Source organism: Danio rerio, chromosome 14, assembly GCF_049306965.1.
Source record: "Danio rerio strain Tuebingen ecotype United States chromosome 14, GRCz12tu, whole genome shotgun sequence".
NCBI lineage: Eukaryota > Metazoa > Chordata > Actinopteri > Cypriniformes > Danionidae > Danio > Danio rerio.
In genome coordinates this window covers 45865665-45892500 of record NC_133189.1, presented here as the reverse complement: position 1 = coordinate 45892500, position 26836 = coordinate 45865665, and the positions used below count along the sequence as shown (strand labels likewise).

General features: G+C 37.3%; 2 protein-coding genes and 1 long non-coding RNA gene across 9 annotated transcripts in view; all 3 read left to right on the top strand.

The window, feature by feature from the left end:
* Positions 1-7605, top strand: part of tmem35 (transmembrane protein 35) — a 9005-nt gene extending 1400 nt beyond the window's left edge. For 2 of the 4 annotated variants that reach the window (XM_073921677.1, XM_073921676.1), the window contains exon 2: positions 1384-7605. In XM_073921677.1, coding sequence (XP_073777778.1) covers positions 3389-3793 — 405 coding nt within the window. In that variant the 5' untranslated portion in view covers positions 1384-3388 and the 3' untranslated portion in view covers positions 3794-7605. 4 annotated transcript variants of the gene reach the window in all.
* A 2971-nt stretch (positions 7606-10576) lies between these two features.
* On the top strand, positions 10577-11469 carry LOC141377588 (uncharacterized). Its single transcript, XR_012389962.1, has 2 exons — positions 10577-10614; positions 11287-11469. It is a non-coding gene; the product is annotated as an uncharacterized lncRNA (long non-coding RNA).
* A 1161-nt stretch (positions 11470-12630) lies between these two features.
* cenpi (centromere protein I) overlaps positions 12631-26836 on the top strand; it is a 30475-nt gene continuing 16269 nt past the window's right edge. For 2 of the 4 annotated variants that reach the window (XR_012389526.1, XR_012389525.1), the window contains exons 1-12: positions 12928-13171; positions 13418-13555; positions 15234-15352; positions 16215-16322; positions 16431-16479; positions 16584-16630; positions 16751-16840; positions 16930-17061; positions 17570-17695; positions 22225-22345; positions 22468-22562; positions 22781-22898. Coding sequence is in view for 1 of the 4 variants with exons in the window: in NM_001386250.1 (NP_001373179.1) it covers positions 13009-13171; positions 13418-13555; positions 15234-15352; positions 16215-16322; positions 16431-16479; positions 16584-16630; positions 16751-16840; positions 16930-17061; positions 17570-17695; positions 22225-22345; positions 22468-22562; positions 22781-22898 (1306 nt within the window). In the remaining 3 variants the exon portion in view is untranslated. 4 annotated transcript variants of the gene reach the window in all.

Here is a 26836-nt window from a genome sequence, read left to right as displayed (position 1 = left end):
TCTAAAATATTGCTGTATTATTGTTTTATTAAATGTATTAAAATCTAGTATTTGTTTGATAGGGCAAATAAAATCTTTTACATCTTTAACCCTTTATGTGTCTAAAATTTCATTCATAATGGTCTTAAAATGTCTTAAAAAGTCTTAAATGTAACTCTGTGAAACCTGCAGAAACCCTGTATATAATGATGTTTGTCAGGGTGTGAATTACAGCAGAATAAATTTGACGTAACTTTTTTTTTGCGATGCGTATCGCAGTCTTTATGATTGGTTTGATTGTAGTGATGAGCGTGGACGGCGCAGATTAATTTCAGTTGTTTAATGTTGATATTGAATACATAATTATCGAATTGCCAAAACCGGGACATGAACTAATACATTTTAGCCACAAAATTATCTGTCAAAAATATATATTTTAATCATTAGCCCCTTTCACACAGTGATACCGGTAAATATCCGGAAAATTTCTGGAACGACTTTACCGGTAAATTAAAAAAACTGCTGTTCACACAGGCGAGGACGTTACGGAAATTTTCTGGAAAAGAGCATTCACACATCCATTCCAAAATACTGGTAAATTCTGACATCATTCACTACAAATGAGCTTTAAACGGCTGCGCTTGTATTTGTAAACATTTGACTAAATTACAAACTCTGTGGATGATCAATATTGTGAACAACTTTCTCAGGATCACTTTCGCATGTCGAGATGTTCATAATATGTGCGTGTGCAGGCGCTCACAGGCTGTTTCACAGGCACACGCAAAGCTTGAAGGTAAACAAACAACGGCTTATCATAAGCATCTCATCGATGATTATTTACACAGTTGGCATTAAGAAGAACATATAAACGTGATCTGACTAACTTCTAGCAGCTAAATGTGTCTGGAAAAATATTCAAAGGCTTTTATTCTCACAAACCGCGCGGACGTAAATGCGTCTGACTGTTGTGATTGGCTAAAGCAGACGTCTCACGTCAGCACGTTCTAGACGTGCACGCGCTTATTACGGCAATCTTCCTTCTGCATTCACACAGCGCAGCATTCCGGTAAATTGCCGGTAATGTTACAACTTCTCTTTCCGGAAAATAGCCAGAACGAATTTACCGGTATTTTCAAAAAGGACCTGTTCACACATACAACCTACGGGAAAGGTCTGTATGTGTGAAAGGGGCTATTATAATTGAACAACATATATCTATATTTATAGTAAGTTTAAAGTAAACATCAATTCATAAGCCCCTTTAACACATACAGACCTTTCCGGAAAATTGCCGGCAATTTTCCGGAAAGGTTGTATGTGTGAACAGGTCCTTTTTGAAAATACCGGTAAATTCGTTCTGGCGAAATTTTCCGGAAATTTACCGGTATCTCTGTGTGAAAGGGGCTATATTTTATATATTTGAATTGCATTAAAATATTTCTTTTGATGATTTGTTTGTTAGCATGAATGCAAGATTTGCATTATGCTGTTAACATTACATTAGCTTACTACTGACCTGTGGAAAGGCTCTCATCAAAATCAGGGAACACCTTTTTTTGGGGTTTGGGGCTTGTGACTACTTTAACATGGACATCAGTGATCTAATGATTTGCCTTAATCTGAATGAGACAATTATATGATTCAGGTGTTTACATGAGCTGCTTTTTAAATGTTACATTCATGATTCCCAGTTACATGTTATAGCACAGATCCAGTAACGTCATTGCGTCACCAGCCTTTAAATGTTTCCTCTGCAGTTTGTGTCTGTTGTCCTTTAAGACAATCAAAAATCACTGTTTGCGTGGCAGACTCTTGATCAGAGTATTGTCTTAATCATATTAAAATCAGAGTATTGGTGTCCATGTAAAAACACTTACTGAAGGTGCCAGATAATGCCGCAAGCTTTCAGAGACAGTCCATTCCTCACCTTTTAGTTGATTCCAACTTAACCCCCCTCCCCCCACCAAATTAGGCACCAAAATTCATATGCTGATTCGGTCCGGTACATACTAGTTACCGGTACCATAAGGTACCAACCCTAGTATTGTGACAACCCTAGTTTGTAGAGCAACTACTTTAACAATTGTCTGCTGTTTATTATTTCTGTTGTCATTTCTCTCATAGGCAACTGTTCTGAAACAAGCGCAAATACAATTCTATTGAAAAGCTCGGGAACGTCTACGTCACCGCGAGTTGTGGTCGGCCATGTTTTAGGACTAATGCAGAAGCATTCAATGTAAACAGATGCAAATCACACCAGACAAACAACTAGTTTTATAGTAATATCTTTTGAAAAACATCTTACAAACACTCAGAATTAAATGGTCTGACGTGTATTTACCTTTATAAACGCTCTTTGTGTGTCTGAGAAGCTTATAATATGCATTAAATAACATTCGGTATCCAGCGGTGAAGTGTAACAGGAGAAGCAGAACACAGACACTGAGGGGGCCGATCAAGTAAACGAACAAGTTTATCCGTAACTAACAGGCCATTAATGAGCTGCTGCAAGAAAACATCTCCATAGATGATTCTCTTCATTACCTGTAGTACCAGCACTTACAGTTTATTATTGATGTAAATATATGATACAAAAAAAATCAATAGAGATCAATGGGAATCAGGCTCCCTTGACCCAAACACCCAGAATGCATTGCCTTGCTTATGACATGTTCCAGAGCTCTATAGCCTGAGGGTGCTTTCACACCTACACTTTTGTTTCGGAACCTGTCTCGTTTGCCCAGTTAGCGCGGTTCGTTTGGCATATGTGAAACCACCAATTGCTCTCGGATCTGCGCCAAATCAATCGCTCCGAGATCGCTTGAATGAGGTGGTCTCGGCTCGATTGAAACAAACTCTGGAGCGGATCGATTGCAGTGAGAAAGCGATCCGATACGAGCGCGGTTATTTCACTGTGTTTTATGGATATGTAATAGACATACGGCTATATGAAGAGAGAATTATGAGTAGGGCTGGAAGTTTCGCGAGTCTCTGGATGCCCGTAAACGAGTCATGATCTCCTGGTAATCTCGCGTCTCCCTCCCGGTCCTTAAATAGGCATCAGCGCGCACCCTTCTCACACCGAATCGGTCCTCACTCTTCAGACACATTGAGCGCACCTTTTCAAACACCACCAAACCACCACCTCCTCTGGCAGCTGAGCAGGACTCTGCCAAATAAACCCTGGCACTCAGACCAATGTAAGGAGAGTTTACTCGCGCGTGACTTGTTTTAGCTCTTTTGGCCTGATTAGAAACTTTGCAGTGTGAAAGTGAACCGCAACAAGAGCAAAGAGCAACAATGTAACAATTGTAATCTCTGTTTCGGAACAACTGAATCGATTCACAGGTGTGAAAGCACCCTGAGTTTCAATCACAACAGTTGATTAGATCATTTTTTTCTGCCCATGTTTCAGATTTTGAAAACTATATTTCTGATCTGCTTTCAGAAAAGAGCATACAAGAGTTACGCCAAGGCTCTTCCGGCGCTGAAAAAGATGGGCGTTTCTTCAGTGCTTCTACGCAAGATCATTGGTACTCTTGAGGTGGGATGTGGAATAGTTCTGACCCTCGTGCCGGGGAGACCCAAAGACGTGGCCAACTTTATTCTGCTGCTGGTCATGCTGGCCGTGCTTTTCTTCCACCAGCTGGTCGGGGATCCTCTAAAACGCTACGCCCACGCTCTGGTTTTCGGGATTTTGCTGACGTGTCGACTGCTCATCGCACGGCAGGCTGAGGATCGTCCCGAGCGAGAGGAGAGACGAGAAGAGCAGATCAACGCCCAGGAAAAGAACAAAGTCAAAGTTTCGTAGCTTCATCGTTTCCGCGCAGGAGATCCACGTTTCTCTGATGGTAGAGAAGGTGAAGAGGGAGGAAGAAATAAAAAAACGACAGTAGTCCCAAAAGGTGATTCATGCCCCAGAGCTACATATCGGAAGCCAGAAAAAACGAATCAGTTCTTATGTTATCCTTACCTCATGTTCCAATTGTAAATCTAAACATTCAATACGGACAGTCACCATTGAGGCAACTGTTTTGGCTGCAGGTTTGCAGCGAAAGATTAAACTACTGTTATTCCCTGCTGCCTGTATTTATTATTATTATTATTATTATTTATGCCCTTATTAAAGGGATATTTCACCAAAAACTGAAAATTTAGTCATTGTTTACTTCCTTTTTGTCAAACACAAAAGAATATACTTTTAAAAAGTTTGAGATGTATCCAGCTGCAGACCCACACACCTTTCAGTACACACGATTTAGGCAGGGACGAACCATGTATGATTAATAAAGGATCAGTCTATTTTTTTTCTTGTCTAGCGACGACTAAAGCCGCCTTTCCGCTGCACACAACAAATGACAAGTGACAGACTGGAAGTCATTCATTTCCATTGGAGAGTAGTCCGGGAGCTATGTGGAGTTCTGATCATCTCCATATGCTGAAAATCCGGATCCGATTTGAGCTACTGATACATTGAAATATTTGAACTCCTGCCACTAGACCGTATGCGACCGGCCGACCAGATGCGATGTATTCCAGTGTTGTCCAAGCAGGTCCATGCGCGCCAGTTTTTTTATTTGTATTTTTTTTTTATCAGAAAAAAAGTCTATATTAAAAAAAAAAAAACATTTCTATTTGTTAATTAGTAATAAAACATACTATTGTTTATGTTGTTTCCACATTCCACAATGCTTAGCTCTCCATGAGTTTCTAGTATTCATTCATTCATTCAACAATGGCAAACGCACAGAGAATAAAAGCTCTTAATTGCTTTTGCACTCCTTTATTTCAGACACCACGAGTATCAGCTTCTCTCCCATGGTGCACGACAAAACTGAAAATTCTGTGCGACTGCCACAAGGGGGCGTAATCCAACAGTCGAGTCCGAATGTCATGTGCAGTGGAAAGGCGGCTTTACTACTTGAGAGCATTATCGCCACCTGCTGTATTTCACAAATATGGCGATCGAGACTGTGAACAGTTGCAGGGGTGTCAAACTCAATTCCTGGAGGGCCGAAGCCCTGCACAGTCTAGTTCCAACCCTGCTCCAACACACTTACCTGTAGGTTTCAAACAAGCCTGAAGGACTCAATTAGTTTGATCAGGTGTGTTTAATTAGGGTTGGAACTAAACTGTGCAGAGCTGCGGCCCTTTTGGAACTGAGTTTGACACCTGTGGTTTAGGGTTTCCCATTTCAGTCTTATTTCATTATTATATAGTTACGATCATTTTAACATCTGTGTGGATTTGGTACTATGCAAGTAAAACTAATTAAAACAGTATTGACTATTATTTGATTAGGCAAATAAATACTATTCAATCGCTGGAGTAAAACCTTATAGTGTTATACATTTATTAAATGTACAATGATTTATAACATGTAAAGATGTATTATACATATTAGCTTGCTATTATTTCTTTCATTATAATAAATCCATTATGTAAATTAAACCTGTCCAATTTAGATGGTTTATATATCTCTGAAAAATGTTTCAGCAAAGCCAGCAAACGAGTATCTGCTATACTGACTCTAAATAATGATCGTCTGTGACTGTTTCTCAACCACATTCCTCGAGGCCCACCAGCACTGCATGCTTTGGATGTCTCCTTTGTCTGTCACACATATTACAGGTCTTTCAGTCTCTGCTTTCAGTGTTTGGTTACGAAGATGTGGAAAATGTGCAGAGCTAGTGGTCCTCCAGGATCGTGGTTGAGAAACACTGATCTATGATGACTGATAGAAAACTGTTCAATCTATTATATTGAATGACGATCGACGTTTCCCATTTGCCTGTCTCAATTGCCATATTTGTGAAGCAGTATACACCATACCTGTCTACATTGGGATGTGAAAATACATGTTTAGATGTTATTATTATTAATTATGTGTATATGTCTGTTCAAACATGTACCCAGACTATTGCTCCGCTTCAAATCGCGTGTACAGAATCCGTTTGGGAATCAGCGGATATTTATCACTATGGAACGTGTCTGACAGTCACGCACCATATGACTGTTTTGAGGATTGCATAGAAGGACGACAGCACTTTTAACACAAAGGAAGGGAATCTGTTTTTATATTTATTTTAAAGTGTTTTCATGCCTAAATAAAACAAAAGCCAAGAACAGATTCACATTTAAGAGCAAGGGGCGTCCCATGGTGGTTTGGCGGTATGGGTTACGTACAGGGAGGATCGACTCTAATGTATATTGCCTCCCTTCAGACTGAAAATACGGGAGAAATACGGGAAAATACCTTCATGGAATGATAGCGGGATAAAACTGTAAAATACGGGAGGTTTGACATGTATGGTATATACTATTCTCTATTGTGTGCACTATTTATTAACTATATTTATATATAAAAATATTTGCGGCTTGAAGGGCATCCGCTGTGTAATAACATATGCTGGATGAGTTGGCGGTTCATTCCGCTGTGGTAACCCCTAATTGATAAAGAGAAAAAGCTGAAAAGAAAAGTAATTAATAAAAATATACGGATGAAGTGGTCCGAGAAGATGTTAATAACATCAACATTTGTCGTAGCCAAATATGGTTTGCCCCTGCCTAGCTTGTGTGTCCTGGATTGTGTGTGCTAAAACGTGTGGGTGTGAGCTGGATATTATTGAAAATGTTGGAAACCTGTAACCATTGACTTCCATATTATTTGTTTTTCCTACTCTTTTAAGTCAATGGATACAGGTTTTCAGCATTCTTCAAAATATTTCTTTGTGTTCAACAGAATAAAGAAACTCATAAAGGTTTGAAAGCAGTAAACAGTGAGAATATGTTCATTTTTTGGTGAACTATCCCTTTAAATGAAATTCCAAATGCAACTTTTAAGAAAATACTGTGATGCAGTCTACTGAAACGGATGTTTTATTTACTTTTTGAGCAACTGTTAATGAGTACTACACGAAAGTGGTTCTGTTTACATTTGTTTTTTATCAATTTAAGAAATATTGTACTTGTCCCATGAGTCAGTTTGTTAAGAAGCGAGTTTTGCATATTATTTATCCTCCTGTATGTTGTTTTTAACATTTGATTATACCATTTCAGAAGTTTTGTCTCTATTGGATCAATTTTGATTTTCTATTTTGACTTGAAATGCGCAGTCCAATAAAAGTCTTATCCTTGGAGTCTTCTGATGGTTTCTTTCTCCTTATAAGATTCATTTCAGTACTAAAATTGTGTCTTTTTCATGTAGTGCAGGGGGGGCTAAACTCAGTCCTGGGCTGGTTTTCTGCATAGTTTAGCTTAAATTTTCTTTAACACACCTGCCTGGAAGTTTCTAGTGTACAAGAACTTGCTTAGCTGGTTCTTGTGTGTTTAATTGGGGTTGGAACTAAAATATGCAGGACACCGGCCCTCCAGGACTGAGTTTGGACAATCCTGATGTAATGTATTGTCCTTAAATCAATTTGTTCTAATTTGAAAAACTTCATGTTTTGGTTTACTAATGAAATATTCGATTGAATCGGGTGTATCTGAAAAGTGATACTAAATGTACACCGTTGAAAGGAGATTGTAGGTTAAGATGAAGAAACCTCCTCTCATATGTCTGGGTGTTAAATAAAATATATGCTGCTTCTTTTGAGTAAAGATGCAGAACATGAAACTGAGGTGTTATTTGATCAGAATGCTCATTTAAACTGAATTGCGCGTTGATTGTTTTCACAGAACGGCTCATGTTTGTGCATGCAGATGTTGTCATTAAAACCTCTATGCAGTTTACCAGTGATTTTGGATTACAGAATTAAAAACATAACTTGTGATTTTTCATGGCTTGCTCACTTTTATGACATCTTTAAAATAAGCAAAGGAGGGCATTGCCCTCTCAGAAAGAGTTTGTGCCCCCCCCAGTTTTTATAAAGAATTGTTCATTCAAACTGAATATTCTTTCTGTCATTAATTATTAACACCCCCGTCGTTCCAACCTTCAGAACACACATTTAAATATTTTAAAATATATGACATAGCAATTGAATTATGAGAATGGCTATATCATGATGAACAGTGCTTTATAATAACAATAATAATTCCTTACATTTCTATAGCGCTTTTCTTGGCACTCAAAGCACTTTACACATAGGGGGAGGCAGGGCCGGATTAACCAATGGGCCTTATGGGCACAGGCCCAGGGGCCCGTGCGCACTTGGGGCCCCTGCGAGGGGGGAGAAAAAAAGACAATTTCGGAGTGTCTTTTTAGGCTAATTGCAAATAGCGCATCTAGTTGGACCAAGCTATTCAGGGTTAACGCCCATCAATGCCTGATTGATAGAGACAAGATGAGTAAAGAGCTGTTTGATAATTCAGCAGCAGTGGCGCACCTTGTAAGGCGCACAGCATTATCTTTTGACGCGATTAATCATAACATCGGTTCGAATTCACCATCAGCTGAACTCGTGCTCCTTTTTTTCCCTCCCCATTACATATCAGATTGGAAATATATTTATTTTTAACAGGAAAGAAACATTTTTTTTAAATCATGCAAATGCGATATAAAGTCACAAGTGTCTCGTGGGTATTTAATAATGTTTAGCCTTATTATAGGCGCCTGCCGCGCCTCCCTCTCTTCAAAAACTATATTGCTCAGACAACTGTATTTCCTCTGAGCAAAAAAATCGCGATCACATATTAATATTATTATTATATTTAAATTGCCTTTCTTTCTTTAACTAAACAGAATGCTGTAATTGGTCAAGTGCGGAAACGTCAGTTTTGAAATAACCCGCACTAAACTGAGCGGACTTTAGTGTAACGTTATATCTGTCATAGATCAAAAATGAGTGGACAAGTGGATTTAGCAAACGCGAGAGAAAGAGGACAGGAGGCATCTTTATTGAGGCATTTTCCATACACACCATCTTTAAACAGACCCGTGATCAGGAGAAAGAGGGTACAGAAGAAGACGGTATGGTAACTTTAAATGATGAGAACTTAGCATTAACCAGGTGGAGGAGGCTAACGGCAGCGCAGCGCGGACTGGATTCATCGTGTGAGAGACAGACAGAAAAGAAGAGAGAGAGGGAGAGAGAGAGAAAGGCCCAGAAGAGGAGAGAGACGGGAGAGAAGAGGTATAGTGTCTGTGATTTCGGATACTTTTAGGTTTATAATCAAGTCTTCGTCACGAGAAGAGTAGAGAAAATACAGGGAGAGGAGGAGAGAGACAGTAAATCAGTGTTTGTATTATGAAAGACTCAGATTCATAGAACTCAGATTTATAGAACTGGATTGGAGAAGCATTGTGCGTTATATGCCATGGCAATAATATGCTTTATAAGTTTGTAAAAGCAATACATTAAAATACCCTTAAAAAAAAAAAAAAAAAAAAAAATATATATATATATATATATATATATATATATATATATATATATATATAGTTTTATTAGTATTTTTATTTAATGCTTTAAAAAATCATTTAAATCTTTGTAGACTATAAATGCATATGTACTATATATCATTTATTTAAATATGTGGGCAACAAATTATAGATTTATTTTATTAAAAAAATTATTATATTATTCTTATTTTTTTTATTCAACTATAGGGGTGCGGCCAGGTAGGGGGCCTTACAAGATAATGTGCCCAGGGGCCCCTGAGTTCTTAATCCGGGCCTGGGGGGAGGGAATCTTCTCATCTACTTTTTCATTTTTTTTAATGCAAGAAGGAACATTACAAAGATATAATATGAACAAAGAGACAAAGAGGGTTACATAAATAGAATTCCAGCAAATTAAACAAGTTTAAATGATTTACACTAAGAAAGCATTTTAAATGCAGTGTTGGTCAGGATGCCGGGGTTAAACCCGTACTCTTTTTCGAAAGACATTCTGGGATTTTAGGGTTTATGCCGAAGCATGCTAATAGGACTTTTAATTTGCAGTAACCTGGGTTAAGCGCTTCCGGCGAACTGTATGCCAAAGGAAAAATCTGCACGTTTATAAGGTCTGTTTTCTTTAAAAATCAGCGATCCCTACTAGCTGAGTGATATCCGATATGAAGTGGGTCTCAGATTGTACTAGAAGCACTGCATTAAATTACATTTTCCCCGCCATGTCTTTATAATATGAGCATTTATTTTACCCCAAAGGAGCGTCTGCGCTATCCTGCCGATTCTAACGGGCGAGTGCGAGTAAAAGGCCTTTTGTCTCGTTTTACGCTTGAACAACTAAATGAATGCCAAAGTTTATTTAATTGAATGTATTTTAATTATATAACAACATGAATGCTGTAAAAGGAACCGTATAAAATGGAAAAAACTCACAATAACCGGTCACCGGAAGTTTATAAGTATATGGGAACAACACTAGCTCGCCATATACCCAATTATATAAATCTATCTCCATATTCTACTGCATCCCAGAATATTACACAGCACCAAAAATGTAAAAATATATATATTGAATATATTGAATATATTTTTGTGTGTGGAAGACGGCAACTCGCCGTGACGCAGATTCCTGGGTCTGTGTGCTCCAATCAGGTGAGCCCTCTTCAGCGCTCGCCATGACAACGGGATAGCAGTGAAGTGCCTTGTAAAAATTTGCATCTGCATTCCTATAAAGCTCGTGTGCTCTCTGTCAGCGTTGTCAGTTCGCTCGGTGTTGCTGTTTGAACTTGACCAAGGTAAGTTCAATACCGACGGTACGAGTGGAGCCACGCCAATCTCACGAAGTCCGCTTCGTGAAGCTTCACTCGGGCCCGTCTGTGCTGTAGTTCCTTGTGGTTTACGTACATAAACGTAACATCGCAAGGAATATTACGTGTTTGTTGCTCGAAATGTGCCGCCGAGCAACATCCAGTGAATACTGGCACGGCCTGGCGCCCGGTCTTCTCGTGCACTCCCTGGGGCGAGGCGGCCTTTGAGCCCTAGGCAGGGAACAAACAACCCCCGAGGACCCTCAGGGAAACACGGGGGGCCGGTAGTGGGACCTCGCTGCGAGGGTTATGGTGGGTGGGAGTAGCGAGGCCCACTCATCGTCTATTTTAAACTATAGTTTCAAACTTTAGTTTACTATAGTTTGAAATAGACACCATGGTAACTGTTATGAATTAACTTTATGCAAAGAGCTTAGAATGACCAAGAGGAACAGCCCTGGATTCCGCCATTTTGAAGTGAAAGCGATCGGCCGTCCATTGGATCTCATTGCTGTCGCGGTGGACAGCAGCTGCTTTGTTTTTATTTAATTTATTCAAAAAGCGCGTTGTTGTTTCCCAAATTGTAGAGTGTCGCCTCTTGGTGATTCTAAGCTCTTTGCTCTTAGTCTGACTGTTGTAATGTTTTGCTTTGTTTTTCAGCTAAGCTGTTGAGCAAAGAAGGACTATTGAAGACAACAGTTGGGTGGAGATGCTTTGGATGTCTTTGAGTTGAGACAACCGTGGGTTATATTCACGAGCGCGCGCGTTATAATGTTTCCGGGTTGTTTTCTGAAAGTTTGTCTTGTTTGCATGTCAAACTAAATAAACTATACTCTTTCTAAACACCTGTCTCGTGTTTTATTTGTCCTCTACAGCAATGCACTGTCATGTAAGTCTGTTGAATGCATTTGTATGCAACACAGTAGTCTAACAAATAAATGGTTGTTATAAATGTACCTTCATTAGTCAACATTTGGTGTAGGTAATAAAAAGTTAATCAATGATGTCCTAAGACATAAGGGTTATGTTATGGTTGTTTCATAACTATATTTAATATTATTCTGTATGATTAAAACCAGCAAATTATACTATATATTTAACATGTCATGTACTTACTGTTATTTTAAAATGTGCTTAATAAAATGTCCTAAGACAAGAATGGGTGTTTTTTTATGGCAACCTACAGTAGGATTAAGGTTGACTACAGCAGGTATAGGCTACATACATCATAGGGAGTTTTTTTAATGACCCAAATCAAGTAAAATGTCTTACTCAAGTACTTTTAGCATGCAAAAGTCAAATTTAAGTATATAAAATACAGTTTCCAACAACAAAATTTTGTCTTGTGAAAAAGACTAGTGTGGTGGTAAGAAAAAAAGTAACATCAAGTTATATATATTTATAAAAGAAGTTGAACAAGTTGTCATAATATGTAGTCATTAGATCATGTGACCGCTAGATGGCGCTCAATTAAAAGGAGCGTTCATTTCAAAGGAGCGCTATACCCTGTACTAAAATGGCGGCTCTATTGACGCATTCCTTCCAATAGACAACAACAGTGTAGTCGACATCTAATGTAAATATCTATGGTAAACGAGTAATGTTTTGGGGTGACAAAATGTGATGTTTTTGTTTGACTACGTTATTCAGTAAGATCATACTGCAACATTTAATAAAATAGGAATTCATGGATATAAATAGGATAACGCAATCAAATTTTAATTAACAATAATGAGACAGTTATTCGTATAGTGAACTAGTAACGAGTCAAACTAACAGGATAATAAACAAAAAGTCATGCAGACATTCAACGAGGCATAATTTAAAGCTTTTTGAAGTGAAGTCGGGTAAAATGGCATTTTTAAATAATGTGAAATTTATTTATCCATATTTACAACAGTCATGGTAATAAATATAAATGATCACTTTAATTGTAAAATTAAAAATGAACTACTACAAATTAATAACGTTAATATTTCAATAGACATTATATATTAACTAGCTAGACGCCGCATCCATGGTCCACTTCGGTCCGTTGCTCCGATACGTCAACGCAGCCGCCATCTTAATCCGGTCATCAGTGCCCTGCATAAATATTTATGAGTGCGCTATAAACAGAAGCAACTGAACGGAGATGCAGTGATAAAATGCAGTAACGCTTATATGTATTGACTGATTATAGTTTTATGTTAGAAAAATTCAAAATTCCCTCTTTTTTGACGCCTGAGCAAGAGCTGGAGGAAGCAGTACCGGAAGTGAACCAGTGCGCATGTCTAAACGGTCGCAGCAGATTTGGCGTTTGGTTTGAATGGGTTGTTGCAGCGAGTTAGCGACCGAAGCGAAAACGAGAGACGACAACAAATAATATTATGTAGCCACAAAATGGCTGGTTTATCTAACCTTACGGGGTTAGTCTCCGAGCCGTCCGGAGAAGCAGAGTCGTCCGTCTCCTCCGTGAGCAACAGAAGTTTGCGTTTGGCAGAAAAAGAGAAGAAAAAAGGCGAGGCGGATCCCTTTACTGCAGCGGCGAAGTATCTGTCTCAATGTAAGTGCTGCCAAAACACATCAGAAATACTTTACATGTCTTTTTAAAAGCATAACTATTCAATATTGTGTCAAATATCCCATTATTTGTTAACTATTAGTTGTTTTTAGTAAACTAGTTAGTGGCTTCGTGGTGTTAGGTCTTTTGTTTGTGTTGACGGGGTCGCTTCATCATGTGCTGTATCCACATGTAGCGTTAACGTTAAATCTTATAAGTTGTGTCTGCTTGTGTTTTTGCATGTTTTAGTTAAAGCTGGCACAACAGTCAGAGGCAATGATGAGCTGGAGAGGAGTATTTTGGTGGTGGAGACGGTGGCTGTCAGTAAGGGTCTTCCCCCTGAGGTCATCACAGTGCTGCTGGATTTGGCCTTGAGTCTCAATGCAGGTAACGTTAACTTAACTTTATATATTCAGGGGATGGTTGGCTTTACTAGATGTATTTGTTTCTGCTAGGATTCAGGTTATTAAAGATTTGTTTTGATCTGAAAATAGCAAAGTAGAATAGAAAGTAGCAAATTTGGGCATCATGTTCAGGCCAAAAACGACAAGATACCAAAGTAGATGTTGGGTGTTCTTGTTTGCATTCATTTTGTGTAGGTTTTGCCATTCAGGATATTCACAAGTGTCATTTAATTAGATGGAACAACATGTGTCCTTCTTCTCTATTGTAAACAAACCATATTAAATCATATGTTTGCATCAGTCTGACAGAAGGCTTGCACTCCAGACTGTGGTGAATGCACTCAGCACTAATAATTTCCCATAAGCTGTGTATTAATAGTAATTATGTTCAGTCTCTTGCACAGACGAATCGTTTAATTTAAGAAGACCTCGATGTATTTGCTGGAGCCACAAGTATTCATTTTGTTTAGCCTGTATATGCTTTATTGACTCTCAAAGTGCTATCATCCCCAACTTCCATGTTATGAATCATCACTGACCTCAATTTCAGCTAAAACTATAAAATTGGTTTAAAGACAAAATTCTTATTTCAAATATTTCCCAAGTGATGTTTACCTTTAGAGAATCAGAATAAGCTTAATTCAACAAGTGTGTGCATACTATGCAAACAGTAGGGCTACACAATGTATCGTTTCAGCATCAAAATCGCAATGTGCACATCCGCAATAGTCACATCACAAGATATGCAATGGTGAGTCCGAATTATACTCGACCGGGAGCTACAAAATTATATTTAATAACTATATTTATACACAACTTATATGATTTATGCAAAAAAATAATTTTGTCTTGTTTCTTGTTAAATATCTACATTTTAAAGCGAAAACAAGATTATCTTACCCCACTGGTAGATATTTTAGCTTGTTTTAAGAAAAAAGCTCTTAATTTTGATTTATTTATTCTGAAGGAATACAATATTTTTGCTTGCTTTTTTTGATAAGTGCATTAAAAATGAGACAAAGCAAAATAAGAAAAGCATTATTGCATTGTGATTATTCACTTTCTTAACCTAAACACTATTAGACCCATCAGAAAACTGTAAAATACTGCTATTCAACCAATCTGGTGAAACTGTGTGTATCGCAGAAAAAAAAAATCACAATATCAGATTTATCCGATATCGTGCAGCCCTAGTTTACAGGAGCTCAGGCTATCAACATTTTTTTCATTAGCTACAGAACAAACCATTGTTGTGCAATGACTTGTCTTATTAACTGAACTTGTCTAGTTAACCTAATCAAGCCTTTAAGTTGCACTTTACTGAAATCTAGTATCTTGAAAATAACTAGTAAAATATTATGTACTGTCATCATATCAGACAAAAGAAATTAGCTATTATAAATCATTAAAACTACTATGTGTAAAAATCTTCTTTCAGTAAAAACAGCTCTTGGCAAATATTTGAAAAGGTTTAATATATCCCTGGGGAGCTGATAATTAACTGTACAAGAAACTCCTGCAATCTTGCTGGTCATGACACAGGGTTACTGGTTTCAGAAACATCCTGCAAGATGTGGGACGGGGTCATACTAAAAGTTAGGGTTTGCTCTAAGTGCTTTTTGTCTTTCATGATAGATTATTAACTTAATTTTATCCCACAGGATCTCCAAACTGTTCCCGGATACTGAAATTTCTCATCCCTGCCACAGTAGTGCCACAGGAGGCCATTGTGAAGGGGGTATCATGGCTGTGTGTGGGGAAAATGCCAATGAATGCGCAGGTAAGGGCTGGCAATTGAACCTGATCATTAAAACAAAAATTTTTATCTTTTTTTTTTTTTTTGGCTTGTTTGATGTAAAATATTTTTTATAAAAACAAGTAAACAATAAAATGTACAAAAATTAATTTGTTAATGTTGAAGATATTATATATTATGTTAATTGCAGGACTACTTTAATCATTAAATCTATTTATATCAAACTTTTTAAAATTTTCTGTTATTGTAAATTTAATGTTCCCTTCTGGGGCGATTTGCTCTGCAGCGTAGTAGATTTACAAGACGTATCATACCACACACTTAATACAAACATTAAGCAACCTTAATAATACTAAGAAGCAGCAACTATCTCTTCCCATTAAAATTCAGCAAATCAATTGCACAATGAACAAATGAAAATTTAAATCTGTTGGTCCTTGCTGAAGGGACCCTATACCGAGATCCTGAGAGAGGTATTTGAAATGAATCAACAAGAGGATGGGATCATATGTAATTTGATGGACTTTTGTTAAAACGTGGATTTCATACAAATAAGATAACCATGGCACTTTTACCCTTAATACTTTACTGCAGCTATTTACAGCCTTAGACTTCAAGTTCCTCTGTTTTACTTTTAAAGAAGCAAACCAACAAATCACTGAAAAGGTTAAAATGGATTCTATATAGGCCATATAAAATGCCACCATCAGAGTCCTATCAATTTTAAAATTTGTTTTAACCGTGCATATAAAAAAAAAAGACAACCAAAGAATAGAAGTTTCTTATCTGTTTTTTCTCTTTTTATCTGTTAATTTGCATGTATGTCACAGTAGGGAAGAAAATATCTGTTTTTTTTAAAACATTTGTTAACTTGTTTTCTTTTAAGGTTCTATTTCTCCGCTGGGTACTCACTGTTTTTGACCTGATTGACTGCAAAGATGACTTAAGATCCATTTATGGCTTCATTTTCAGCTTTGTGACAGAAGAAACTCTGGTTAGGATTGTCTTGCAAATGCTCATTTTAATTCAATGTGTTTATCTTGATATCGTTTTGTGAATTGTTTTTCACCTTAATTTAAAATGTACAATTTTTTTCTTGCAGTGCCCTTTTATTTGCCACTTGTTATATCTTTTAACCACACGGGAACATGGTGAGTTGTTAATTATGTGGTTATTTAATTTTTAAATGTATGCGAACGCTGCAGTATTACAGGATGTTATTCTGTTGTTCTTCTGCTTGTTTTCCCCTACTCAGTTCACCCGTACAGAGTCCGGAAACTGTTGGATATTCAGGCAAAAATGGTAATGAAAAAAAAATAAACACCTCAGTATCCTTTATTATAAATACATACTTATTGCAGTGGTGAAGAATGTTTGTTTTGACCAGAAATATTTCATATAACTCTGATTTTTCCTTTTTAGGGCAGACAACCATTTCTCACACAACTTCTAGCCCTCTACAAAGTGTTTCGCCCAGACTTAGTGACACTCTCTCTTCCGTCAAGAGCAAGGGTTAGTGTATTCAATACTGTTTTCTCTAGCAGAACTTGTTTTTCTGCAGGTGTTTCAGGCTCTTATACTGCAATTGTTTTTTTTCCCAGACTGGGTTCAAGAACCACAACTCCACCTGGAAAGTGGCTCTGAGTGCAGTGCAGAGGAAGAACAAAGGTGCTGTTTTAGTCGACCAGAGCCTCAGCGTGGATGTGAAAGAGAAACCATCCTCCAGAAAAAGGGTATGATTCATCTGTGCAGTACAGTGAAGAGCTGCTGGTATTTACCTAATATTTGAGTCTGACATGTGCCTAGTTTGCTTTAGGTACCAAAGAAAATATGTGGATCATATGCCAAGATTCTTCACATATGGAAGATTTGGGTTTTTTGAAGCAAATTCTGGTGTGATTGATCTGCTAGTGAGAGTAATTTTATTTGAGTGTGTTCACAAAACACACAGAAACGGGTGCCACTTTGCTAGGAAACTTAAAAACAGTATATTCTAAAAAATGCATCTTTGATATCTTCTTTTGGATGGAAAAAAAGTCTGAAGTTTTGAAAATAAAACATTTTTTTGCCAAACATACACCATTCAGTTTTCAAAATTTGTTTAGTGTATTCCATCTCTAAAGTAACATAATCCAATGCTCTGTAATCATAGGATTGCAGGACACATAAATACATGTATTTAAGTCTTAAATTTATAAACCAAATGTTTTTTTTTGTTGTTTTTTTTACTAATATCTACAGAAGCGACATCACCTAGCAGTGCCTCCCTTGAGCTCAGCATTTGATAGCAACTCCAGCAAGAAGGGGTTACGTCTGCAGGAGCTCCGTTCCTTCAAAGAGCTACTGGAGAACATTCACAATATAGAGGTAATAGACACCTTATTTGCTTACAGAATACGTGTTTGTGTCCAGTGATGTGCTGGGGAAATTAGGGGAGTTTTTATTGACTGTAGCAATAAAATATGACATTGATCTCTTGGATCTTTAAATGCAGATGCATGCATAGCATATTCATTCATCACCTTCAGCATATCTGATTTGTAACAAGATGTCTTTGATTATTAAGTCTTAATGTCTTAAATTTTAAAAATAAAATTAAAGCATTATTAAAGCATTAAAATTAAATCAGGCATTAGAGTCTTACAATGCTCAGCAAATATAAGTACACCCCTCACAAATCTATCTTTTAAATTCATACTATTTAAATAGGAAGCTGTAGAATATTATATTTGTACAAATACATTAGATTAGTCAGTACTGAAGCCAATCCTGGAGCTTATCTAACAAAATAACTTATGCTAACGGTCCAAAAACTAGTACATGCAAATGTACATGTTATAGAAAAATATTAGATACAAATTTAAAAAAGAGGAAAAATCAAGAGAAGCAAAAAAAGTAAATATTTTGTTGAAATATTGTAGGTTGTATTTTTTTACATTTTCTAAATATGTTTGGTGACTAAATTATTATTTTAATAAATATAACTGTTTAATAAATCTGTTTTGTTTAAATGCACCAAAATACATTGCCTATATTCACAGAGTAATGGATAAAAATATTCATTTTCAAAATGGGGTGTACTCAATAATGCTGAGCACTGTAAATTGACTGAAAAGTGGTGTTATTAGTCTTAAATCATTTTAAATGGCTATTAAATTTTCTTTTGTCCATGTAAAGCTACCCATTCGGTACAATCAACAAAAAATAAAAAAGGCTCAACAAAAGAAACATTATTTTACTCTTTTTATCAGTTTTGTTTAAGTTCTCCATGTATTTAGTTACCTGGTGAGGACGCTGACCTGTACACTTTTATTTATATAGTTTGTATGTTTATATAGTTAATAATAGTTTTTAAATTTGTCATTTTTTTAAAGAAAAGTAATGCTAAAAAATGTATATTTATATATCATGCCGACAGTTAACTCTCTGCAACTCTTGCATGGTCGCCCACTGAAGCCAAGTAGGGCTGCGCCTGGTTAGTACCTGGATGGGACACCACATGGGAAAGCTAGGTTGCTGCCGGAAGTGGTTTTAGAGACCAGCAGGGGGGCACTCAACCTGTGGTCTGTGTGGGTTCTAATGCCCCAGTATAGTAAATGAGACTCTGTGTTGCTTAGTAAGAGATGTCTTTAGGATGAGTTGTTAAACTGAGGTCCTGACTCTCTATGGTTGTAAAAAATCCCAGAATGTCTTTTGGAAAAGAGTATCCCCATATAATAATTGGCTTCATCACTGTCTCCTCTCCACCAATCAGTTGTTGTGTGGTCTGGCGCAATATGGTTTCTGTCGCGTCATCATTATTATTATCATGAGTTTTCTTGTTTTTTTTAACATTATTAAAAACAGAGATGCCCAAAGTAGAGCTTGCGAGCCAAAGTTGGCCCATGGTAACCTTTGATTTGGCCCGCCACCCCATATAAAAAAAATGTATGGGCAACTGCTGATTTATATGTGGCTTAGAAGAAATAGACAGAAATGGGGCAAGTAAAAATATGTTTCACTGGCCATTAGAAAATTCCCCTGCTTTTCTTTGTACAAATCTTCTGACATTTAATTCATAAAGGTCTTAAATCTTAAATGTGACTTGGTGAAACCTGCAGAAATGCTTTGTAAACAAAAATATTTTCACTACCATGGTTTTGCCACATGGTGGAGCTAAACCTCCACCAGATTCATCAGTGAGGATGTGAGGTCAAGTCTGCTACCTCCTTACGGTGGTTTGATGCTACTGTTGATGAAAGTTTCACAGCAATCACCCTTCACAGATGTAAAATTAAATCTTACAGAGTTGTTTAATGCTGTCATCTCTGAGCGCTAGCAATATATTGCACTCTCAGTTGACAAGTCATAAAATTACAATATTAAAAGCCACCTTGTAATCAGTCTACTTGAGGTATTTACATGCCAGATAAGCCTTGTTAAATCTTTTATAAGTCTGCTGGATTACTTCTGGACAAAATTTAAAGAGTCACAGTGTTCCTTCTCCACTTGTTAGGGAAGTAGTGAGAAAAAAAGCCTCTGAAGTCAGTCATGTGCTAGAGAAAACAGTTCAGTTGTGGCCACGGGGAAGGATCATTGATTCTTTCTCGGTGTGGAAACCCCATCATTAGAACCAGTCGTTTTTCAGATGAATGATACATTTGCTCGTTAATTACCGAAAGGCTCAGCCATGTCCGTTGTCAATCTGTCACTTAGTTTTATTTATTTATTATGTGCTGAAGTCCCATATTGAGAGGCAGCTGTTGGTAGAGTGACACAAATTACAGTTTTTGGAAAGAGCGAGTATGTAGAATGCTAAAATGAGTTTAATCTGCATTGTTGTACCAAACTGTCAGCTTCAATACAGGTCTCAAAGGAGTCAGACATATGAGTGAATCGGTTTATTCGCCTCCAGCTGTTTTGACAGCTCTTAGTTATGATATAGCATCTCTGTTAGGACTGCACAATATATCCTTTCAGTGTTGATGTTGCAATATGTGCATCTGCAATAATCACAAAATCTGCAATGTTGAATCGTTGTTCTAGTTCCATTGAATAGATTATAGTATCATTAACCAAAGTTGAAAATCAAATGTAACCATAAAGTTACCAAAATGTTTATCATTTGAGTTTTTTTATTTTTTATTGTATGCATACACAAAATGTATAAATGTGTTACAGAGTGTACAGTCTTAAAATTGGAAAATTAAAAAACAAAAGACAAAACAAAAAAAAATGTGTATATAGCCATGTGACAATTTGTGATATCCACATTTTGAAAGATGGAGCCTGTGATGCAAAGTAGCAAAATACATTTTTTAACTAAATATAGCAGGACAATAAATAACTGTATTGCATCTTTTACAAGCAGGTTGTTCACATCTAGAGTCAATAAATACAAAGCTGAGGTCATGTCAAAATTTAGCTTTAGAATATTTTCCAGTACCTTGTGTAATTTCTTCCAAAATGGCAAAATTGTGTCACAGTGCCCAAAACAATGAATGAATGTACTTTTATCTTTTTTACATTTGAAACACAAGTCTGTGGCATTTGCAAACATTTTCTTAATATGTATTGGTGTAAGATATATATCCTTTACATTTTTTTTTAATTAAGCTCATGGATCCCAAGAGAGGTACATTTGGGGTATATATTATCACATACAATGTCCCAGTCAATCTCTTTAATAGTTTGACCATTATCCTTTTTCCAAACATCCTTAAGTCCTAGCCAGGTAAAAGTGCAATTGTTAGACAAAATGTCATATTTTCTTGTTATCAATCCTTTTAAACAAGATGGATTCAGTAAAAGGTATTTGGATCACCAGTTCTACACATTTCTTTTCTCCTTAAATACACACCTGATTTAGATCATTAGCAGCAACTGAGGGTGTACTCACACTAGGTACAGTTGCTTTAAACCATGCCGAAGCGTGATTGTTCCCCCCTCCCCTCTTCCCCGACAGCCTGCACTCACACTGCATTTTGAGATCTGAACCCGAACACGCTTGCTTCATTGATGCGGCTGTTCAGTTTAAGAGAAAAAGAAGTGCTCTCCCTCTCTCAGCACAGTGGACATTATTTTAGTTGTATCGTTTTAGTTGTTTGAGATTCAGTGATGCACAGTCAGATATTTTGGCAAACAGATCCACAACTTTTGACAATCATAGATCATCATAAAAGTCATTGTGCTGCAGGTGAGCGTTTTCGTCTTTAATAAACTACGACAGCTTGCATTCATCGAAAAGTAAGACTGAATAATAAATCCACATGAAATAGTTCCTTAAAAGTGATGTTGCATCTTTAGTTTCGGGCTCAGGTGTGCTTTGCACTCACATTACAATCGTACTGCGCCAAAGCCCAACCGAACCGCACTTAAGCCCACCTCTTTCAACCGGGTCAGGGCTGGACAACTGAACTGTGCCTGGGGCTGATTTGTAGCTCTCACTCTTGTCAAACGAACTGGGAAATGCACCTGGGCATGGTTCGGATTACCTAGTGTGGGTGCACCATTAAAAACCTACAATGGGTGTGACGGACAAAGGAGAGATCCAAAACTTGCAGCATTGGTGGTCCTCCAGGAACATGGTTGAGAAACACTGCTCTTACTCCACTGGGTTTATTATATTTTATGCAGATGCAAACCCCTATAAAATCATCCCAATATATCTAAAGTGATCAGGTCTTTGCGAATAGAGTATTTTTTTGTATTATAATATTGAATATTATTTTTATCTGGTGAAATTATACTCCGTTTCGCAATATATATATATATATATATATATATCGTAAATAAATTGAACAATGCAATGTTAGTTTTTTACAATATCGTGGAGCCGTAATCTCTGTGTTGTGCTTATTCACATTGCATAGCTTTTTTCTGCTTAATGCATAAAGCCATAACTTGGTTGTTTTCAGCTGCCTGCCCAGATGGGTTCGATGTTGGGATCAACTCTGGCTCTGCACTACCTGGACTGTGTACAAGACGAATCTGCCTTCCTGCGGCTTAACTTTTGGCTCGGACATTCGTTGCAAGAGGGTAAATTCTCTGTGCTGTAATGCCAAACCTTTCAAAGCATATGCAAAGTTCTGTAGTCCCTCCCGGCCATCATGTTCTTCTTTTTGATTTATTCCTATTTTTATTATTTTTTTTTTTTACAGAGTTTTTACTCTGTCCTGTGGATGGGAGTTCAGACAACACTTCTGAAGCCTGTCGCTTCCTAAACACCATCCTCTTCTCACAGCAGTTCCTCCAGGTACAACCAAGCAACAGAAGACAAATATTACCCTATAGGAAGCCTCAAGGTTGGATGTTTATTTTGAGGAAAATGGCAGGTTGTTCTATAAACCCCAGGACACCTATCAGTCACTTTCTGACTTGCTTTATTCCTCTTCTGTGTTCTGGAATGTTCCCCTGCTTGTACAGTCCTCAGGTCCCATGTTGACAGGGTTTGTGTTTGTACATTGTTCTCAGGAGGGTTTCTCCAGCACAGAGAGTTTCCTTTATAAATTCTTGAGTGTGTGGGATGGATCTCTGCTTCGGCCACAGATTCTGGATCTTCTCAGTGACATCCCCTTGATGCCAAGCTTCTGTGAGTGTTCTAGTTTTACCCTCTCTGCAGTCTAAAATTCATTGCACACACGGAGACTGAAATGTTTGTCTGATATTTTTGCATATTAAACAATAAATACAACCTCATGTTGTGCCATTTACAAAATACACAACTTTTGTCTGTCTTTAAAAAAAACCTGATTGGGTTAAAACAACAAGTTCTGATTTTTTACATCCGTAGCAAGCGTGTGAGTGGTTCTTAATTGTGAAAACATAAGTGAAAGTAAACAGTTACAGTGCTGTCAGACACTAATTAAATTTAAGCTGTTTGTAAGTTCTTTCTCAAACTGGACCATAAATTCCTCACTAGGGGCTTAGTAACTACTGGCTATTTTGTAACTAAATTTGTTCTCACTTCAGTTGCACCACATGTTCTTAAGGCAAACCGTAGTTAGTAGGTTGTAAGCTCTCCATAAAGACATGCATAGTTGCATTGAATGACGTAATGTCCCATAAAAAGCATTTAAATCGTTATATTGTTTAAAAAAATCTGCAACTAATGCATCTATATATAACTGTCCTATAAAAATAAAATGACAAATTACAATTTTATAGTACATTAAATTACAGTCAGTCACTACAGTCGGCGGACACACCTTCTTTGTGAGCCGTGAATACACAAAGTTATCAAAACATTAAACTTGATTTTATTTTAATATGTCCTTCATATGAAAGAAAAAAAAGCAGGAAGAAAATCACAGTCATGAAGAAATTCTTGTTTTAATTGATCGATACACTAAACACAAAACACACTTTGATAGAAAATTAAACTTCTTTTACAAACTGAAAAAATGTGAGATTTGGGAGGAAAATAAGGCTGTGATGCCCTTTCACACTAAGCTTCAGCGTCAAAGCTTCTCATTCACTTTGAATGGGTGACGTCAGGCATTGCCGAACTGCATTATGGATCCATCAACGCCGCTTCAGTGGTGTTGCTCGCTGCAGAAGTTGGGAACTTCTCAACTTTTCAAGCGCCAACAGATGCGCCAGCCAATCTGATCACTTTATCCAAATACATCAGCTCAGACTGTAATCGATTGTGGATTACTTTCATTAGCTGACGCTGCTATGACAATCGCATCAGCCCCAACTTCAGACACCCCCTTGGTCGAGCGTTGACGCTGAAGCCTCGTGTGAATCAGGTGTGAGTAGCGGGAGATCCTTCTTCAATATTATCGCAAGGTCCTCAATGTAAACTAGTCCCACCGTCATCTCTTTTCTACTGTATACTTGGTGAAGGCTGCTGTAAATATTTGTTTGGAAGGTAGCGCTTAAAGTAAGTTCGGTGGTGCAACACAAAAATATTTAGTAATGTGTAAGTTGTAACTTTAGCCTGGTTTATACTTCTGCGTCAAGTGATCAGCGTGACCTATAGCGCAAGCCCTGCGCGTAGCCTTGCATTTATACTTCTGCACGCTGTTTCTGTTGTTCTGCAATAACACTTTCGAAACGCTAGCTAGAAGTAGGTGTTTATTTCTCTGTGTCGAGTTTCTTCGCTGGTGTTTTGTTTTTACTGGACACTTTCTTAATGTACAAGTGGCTCAAATTCATTCATTTTGAGGCGGGAACGGGCAGACGTGCAACAACTTTAATCAAAATATAACCACAAATTGACAATCTCCATCTGGAGCTCCTTCGGCACTCCACACTTGTAAACAACCATTGCATCACGCTAGTGTGGCTCTCACCTCCGCCCACACTCGTCAGCACTACCAAGCCGACCAATCACAGAGCTTGCGCTACATGTATGCGTTACATTTTTTTAGAGGTGTGCATCAAAGTCACTGATGGCCAAGGGCTATTATTCCAGGCGAAGGCTGCACTGTAGCATACGTGTGCGCTTGACGCAGAAGTATAAATCAGCCTTTAGTGTCTCTAAGTCACAACTACGTTTTAACTTGCGCCCTGCTGGTGCAACCGGCCCAAGGATATTTTTAGCAAAGTGACACCAGGACATTTTTTTGAAATTTTATCATGTATTATAATGTATTATGTATTGTTTTTATCATATTTTATTATGTATTTTTTGCCTGATACTGATAATTCTTCAGACTTGGAGGCCGATGGCCGATATGTATAGGCCAATAATTATAAATATTTTAAAACGTTATATTTTAAACAGCAAACTTCATAAAAGATTGAACTGCTCTGATGAACTGAATAGTCTATACTCAAACCAAAAAAAGCCATAACTTCAAAATCGCAAGGTGATTATAGACCTATATTCACCATTTCACATAAATCAGCATGCAAAAAATAATTCCTTTTCCTTACAGCGAATTAACATGCAACTGACTGAAATAATAGGTTAAATAACAAAAATTGGATTTAATCAACAAGCAAGTTTAATATATTTTAAATAAGATGTAAATGAAAGAGCTAAGGACTAAAACCAGCTAAAATGTTCTCGAATAAAACGTGTTACAGTAATGTACACATGTACAAATAAGTCATGTCCGAAAAAGCTAGATACAGAATGTATTAGTTTAGATAATGCAGCATAAATTCATCCTATTTGGTGTTTTAGATTCTTTTGAACACGTGTAGCTGCTGCTTGTCAATCAGACAACGCTTCTGTGTTTGTTCTTGCTGTCAATCGCGGGGAAAATGATTGATGAAAGGTTTTTGATAAACCGCTGTGAGTTTCACTCAACTGCGGGCACAGATTTGCCCTCGGAGCCAGATTTTGATCCAACACCTGATCATTGAGCTCAGATGACTTTATGACAAACACAGAGCATAATATAAAGACAGTATGTGCGGCAAGTTGAGAGCCCGTATTCTGCATCCAGTGACTGGTGCACCTAGGCTCTCCCCCGTTTATCTGTGAAGGCTGTCAGATGTGTGTGTGTGTGTGTGTGTGTGTGTGTGTGTGCGCACACAATGAAACTATTTAAATGGTATTAATTTTTAGGATCAACTAGAAAAAGAATTAAAATGAATTGTTAATGAAACACTGAGCACGGTTTCCGCTGCATTCTTTCTTTCATGGTGAGGCGCCACACCATGGTTTCTCAATTAAAACGTTCAGTTGTTGCTGTTTTTCTTTTTTAGCAGGTTTTAATCGCACTAAAATGTATTAAAATGTAAGTGAATTATAACAAAGCGAACTTTTTTTTAAAAAAATCGTAGTAGTGCTGTACGTTATTTGTTTAACCCTTTTAAGGTTACATGCTTACTGACTGACTGACTGACAAGGCTGTGTGATGCGTGAAGCCAGCAAACACAACGTATAGCTTTCAGTTATGATGAACACAGTTTCCATAATTATACTTTATTTACAGATAAAGGTCTATGATTCTGCATACAAATACTTTATTCTGCTGGAGTTTATAGCCGTTTCACTTTACTTCAGGACGGATCAATGCTATTACTAATGAAAACATTTATGAATATTCCTAGCAAATCTAATAAATGTTGGAGACATACTCGCTACATAAACACTTAATCACAATTCAGCAGTGTTTATTTGAGAGCGCACAGGAAAGTCTGTACTTGAGCAGTGTATATTTGAGGGTGTACAAGAAGTTTTGTGCACAAACGGAGGAAACCAGCATGCAAGCAAAGAGATTTGCATGCTCGTATTACATGAATGCACTCTCGACTTGTAATACTGAGCTCACGACATTTGTCATTGAAATAACGCCATAGGTAGTTGGTAGATCTGTGTGAAAGGCCTGCCACCACAGCTGGAAAAAGCCTAGAAGAAACACCATTCAGATATTGAAATGTATGGAAGTATTTAATATAATTATTAATAATTTAAAAGTGCTGTCTTAGTTTCTGTAAATAATAATGGGCAGTTTTGTCATTATAACTAATGCCAGAAATAACAAATTGTCTAAAAATTGGTGGGCCTTTATCCATCGGAGCAAAAAAAAAAATCCTTTTGCAAAAATCTCTAACATTCTTTTCTTT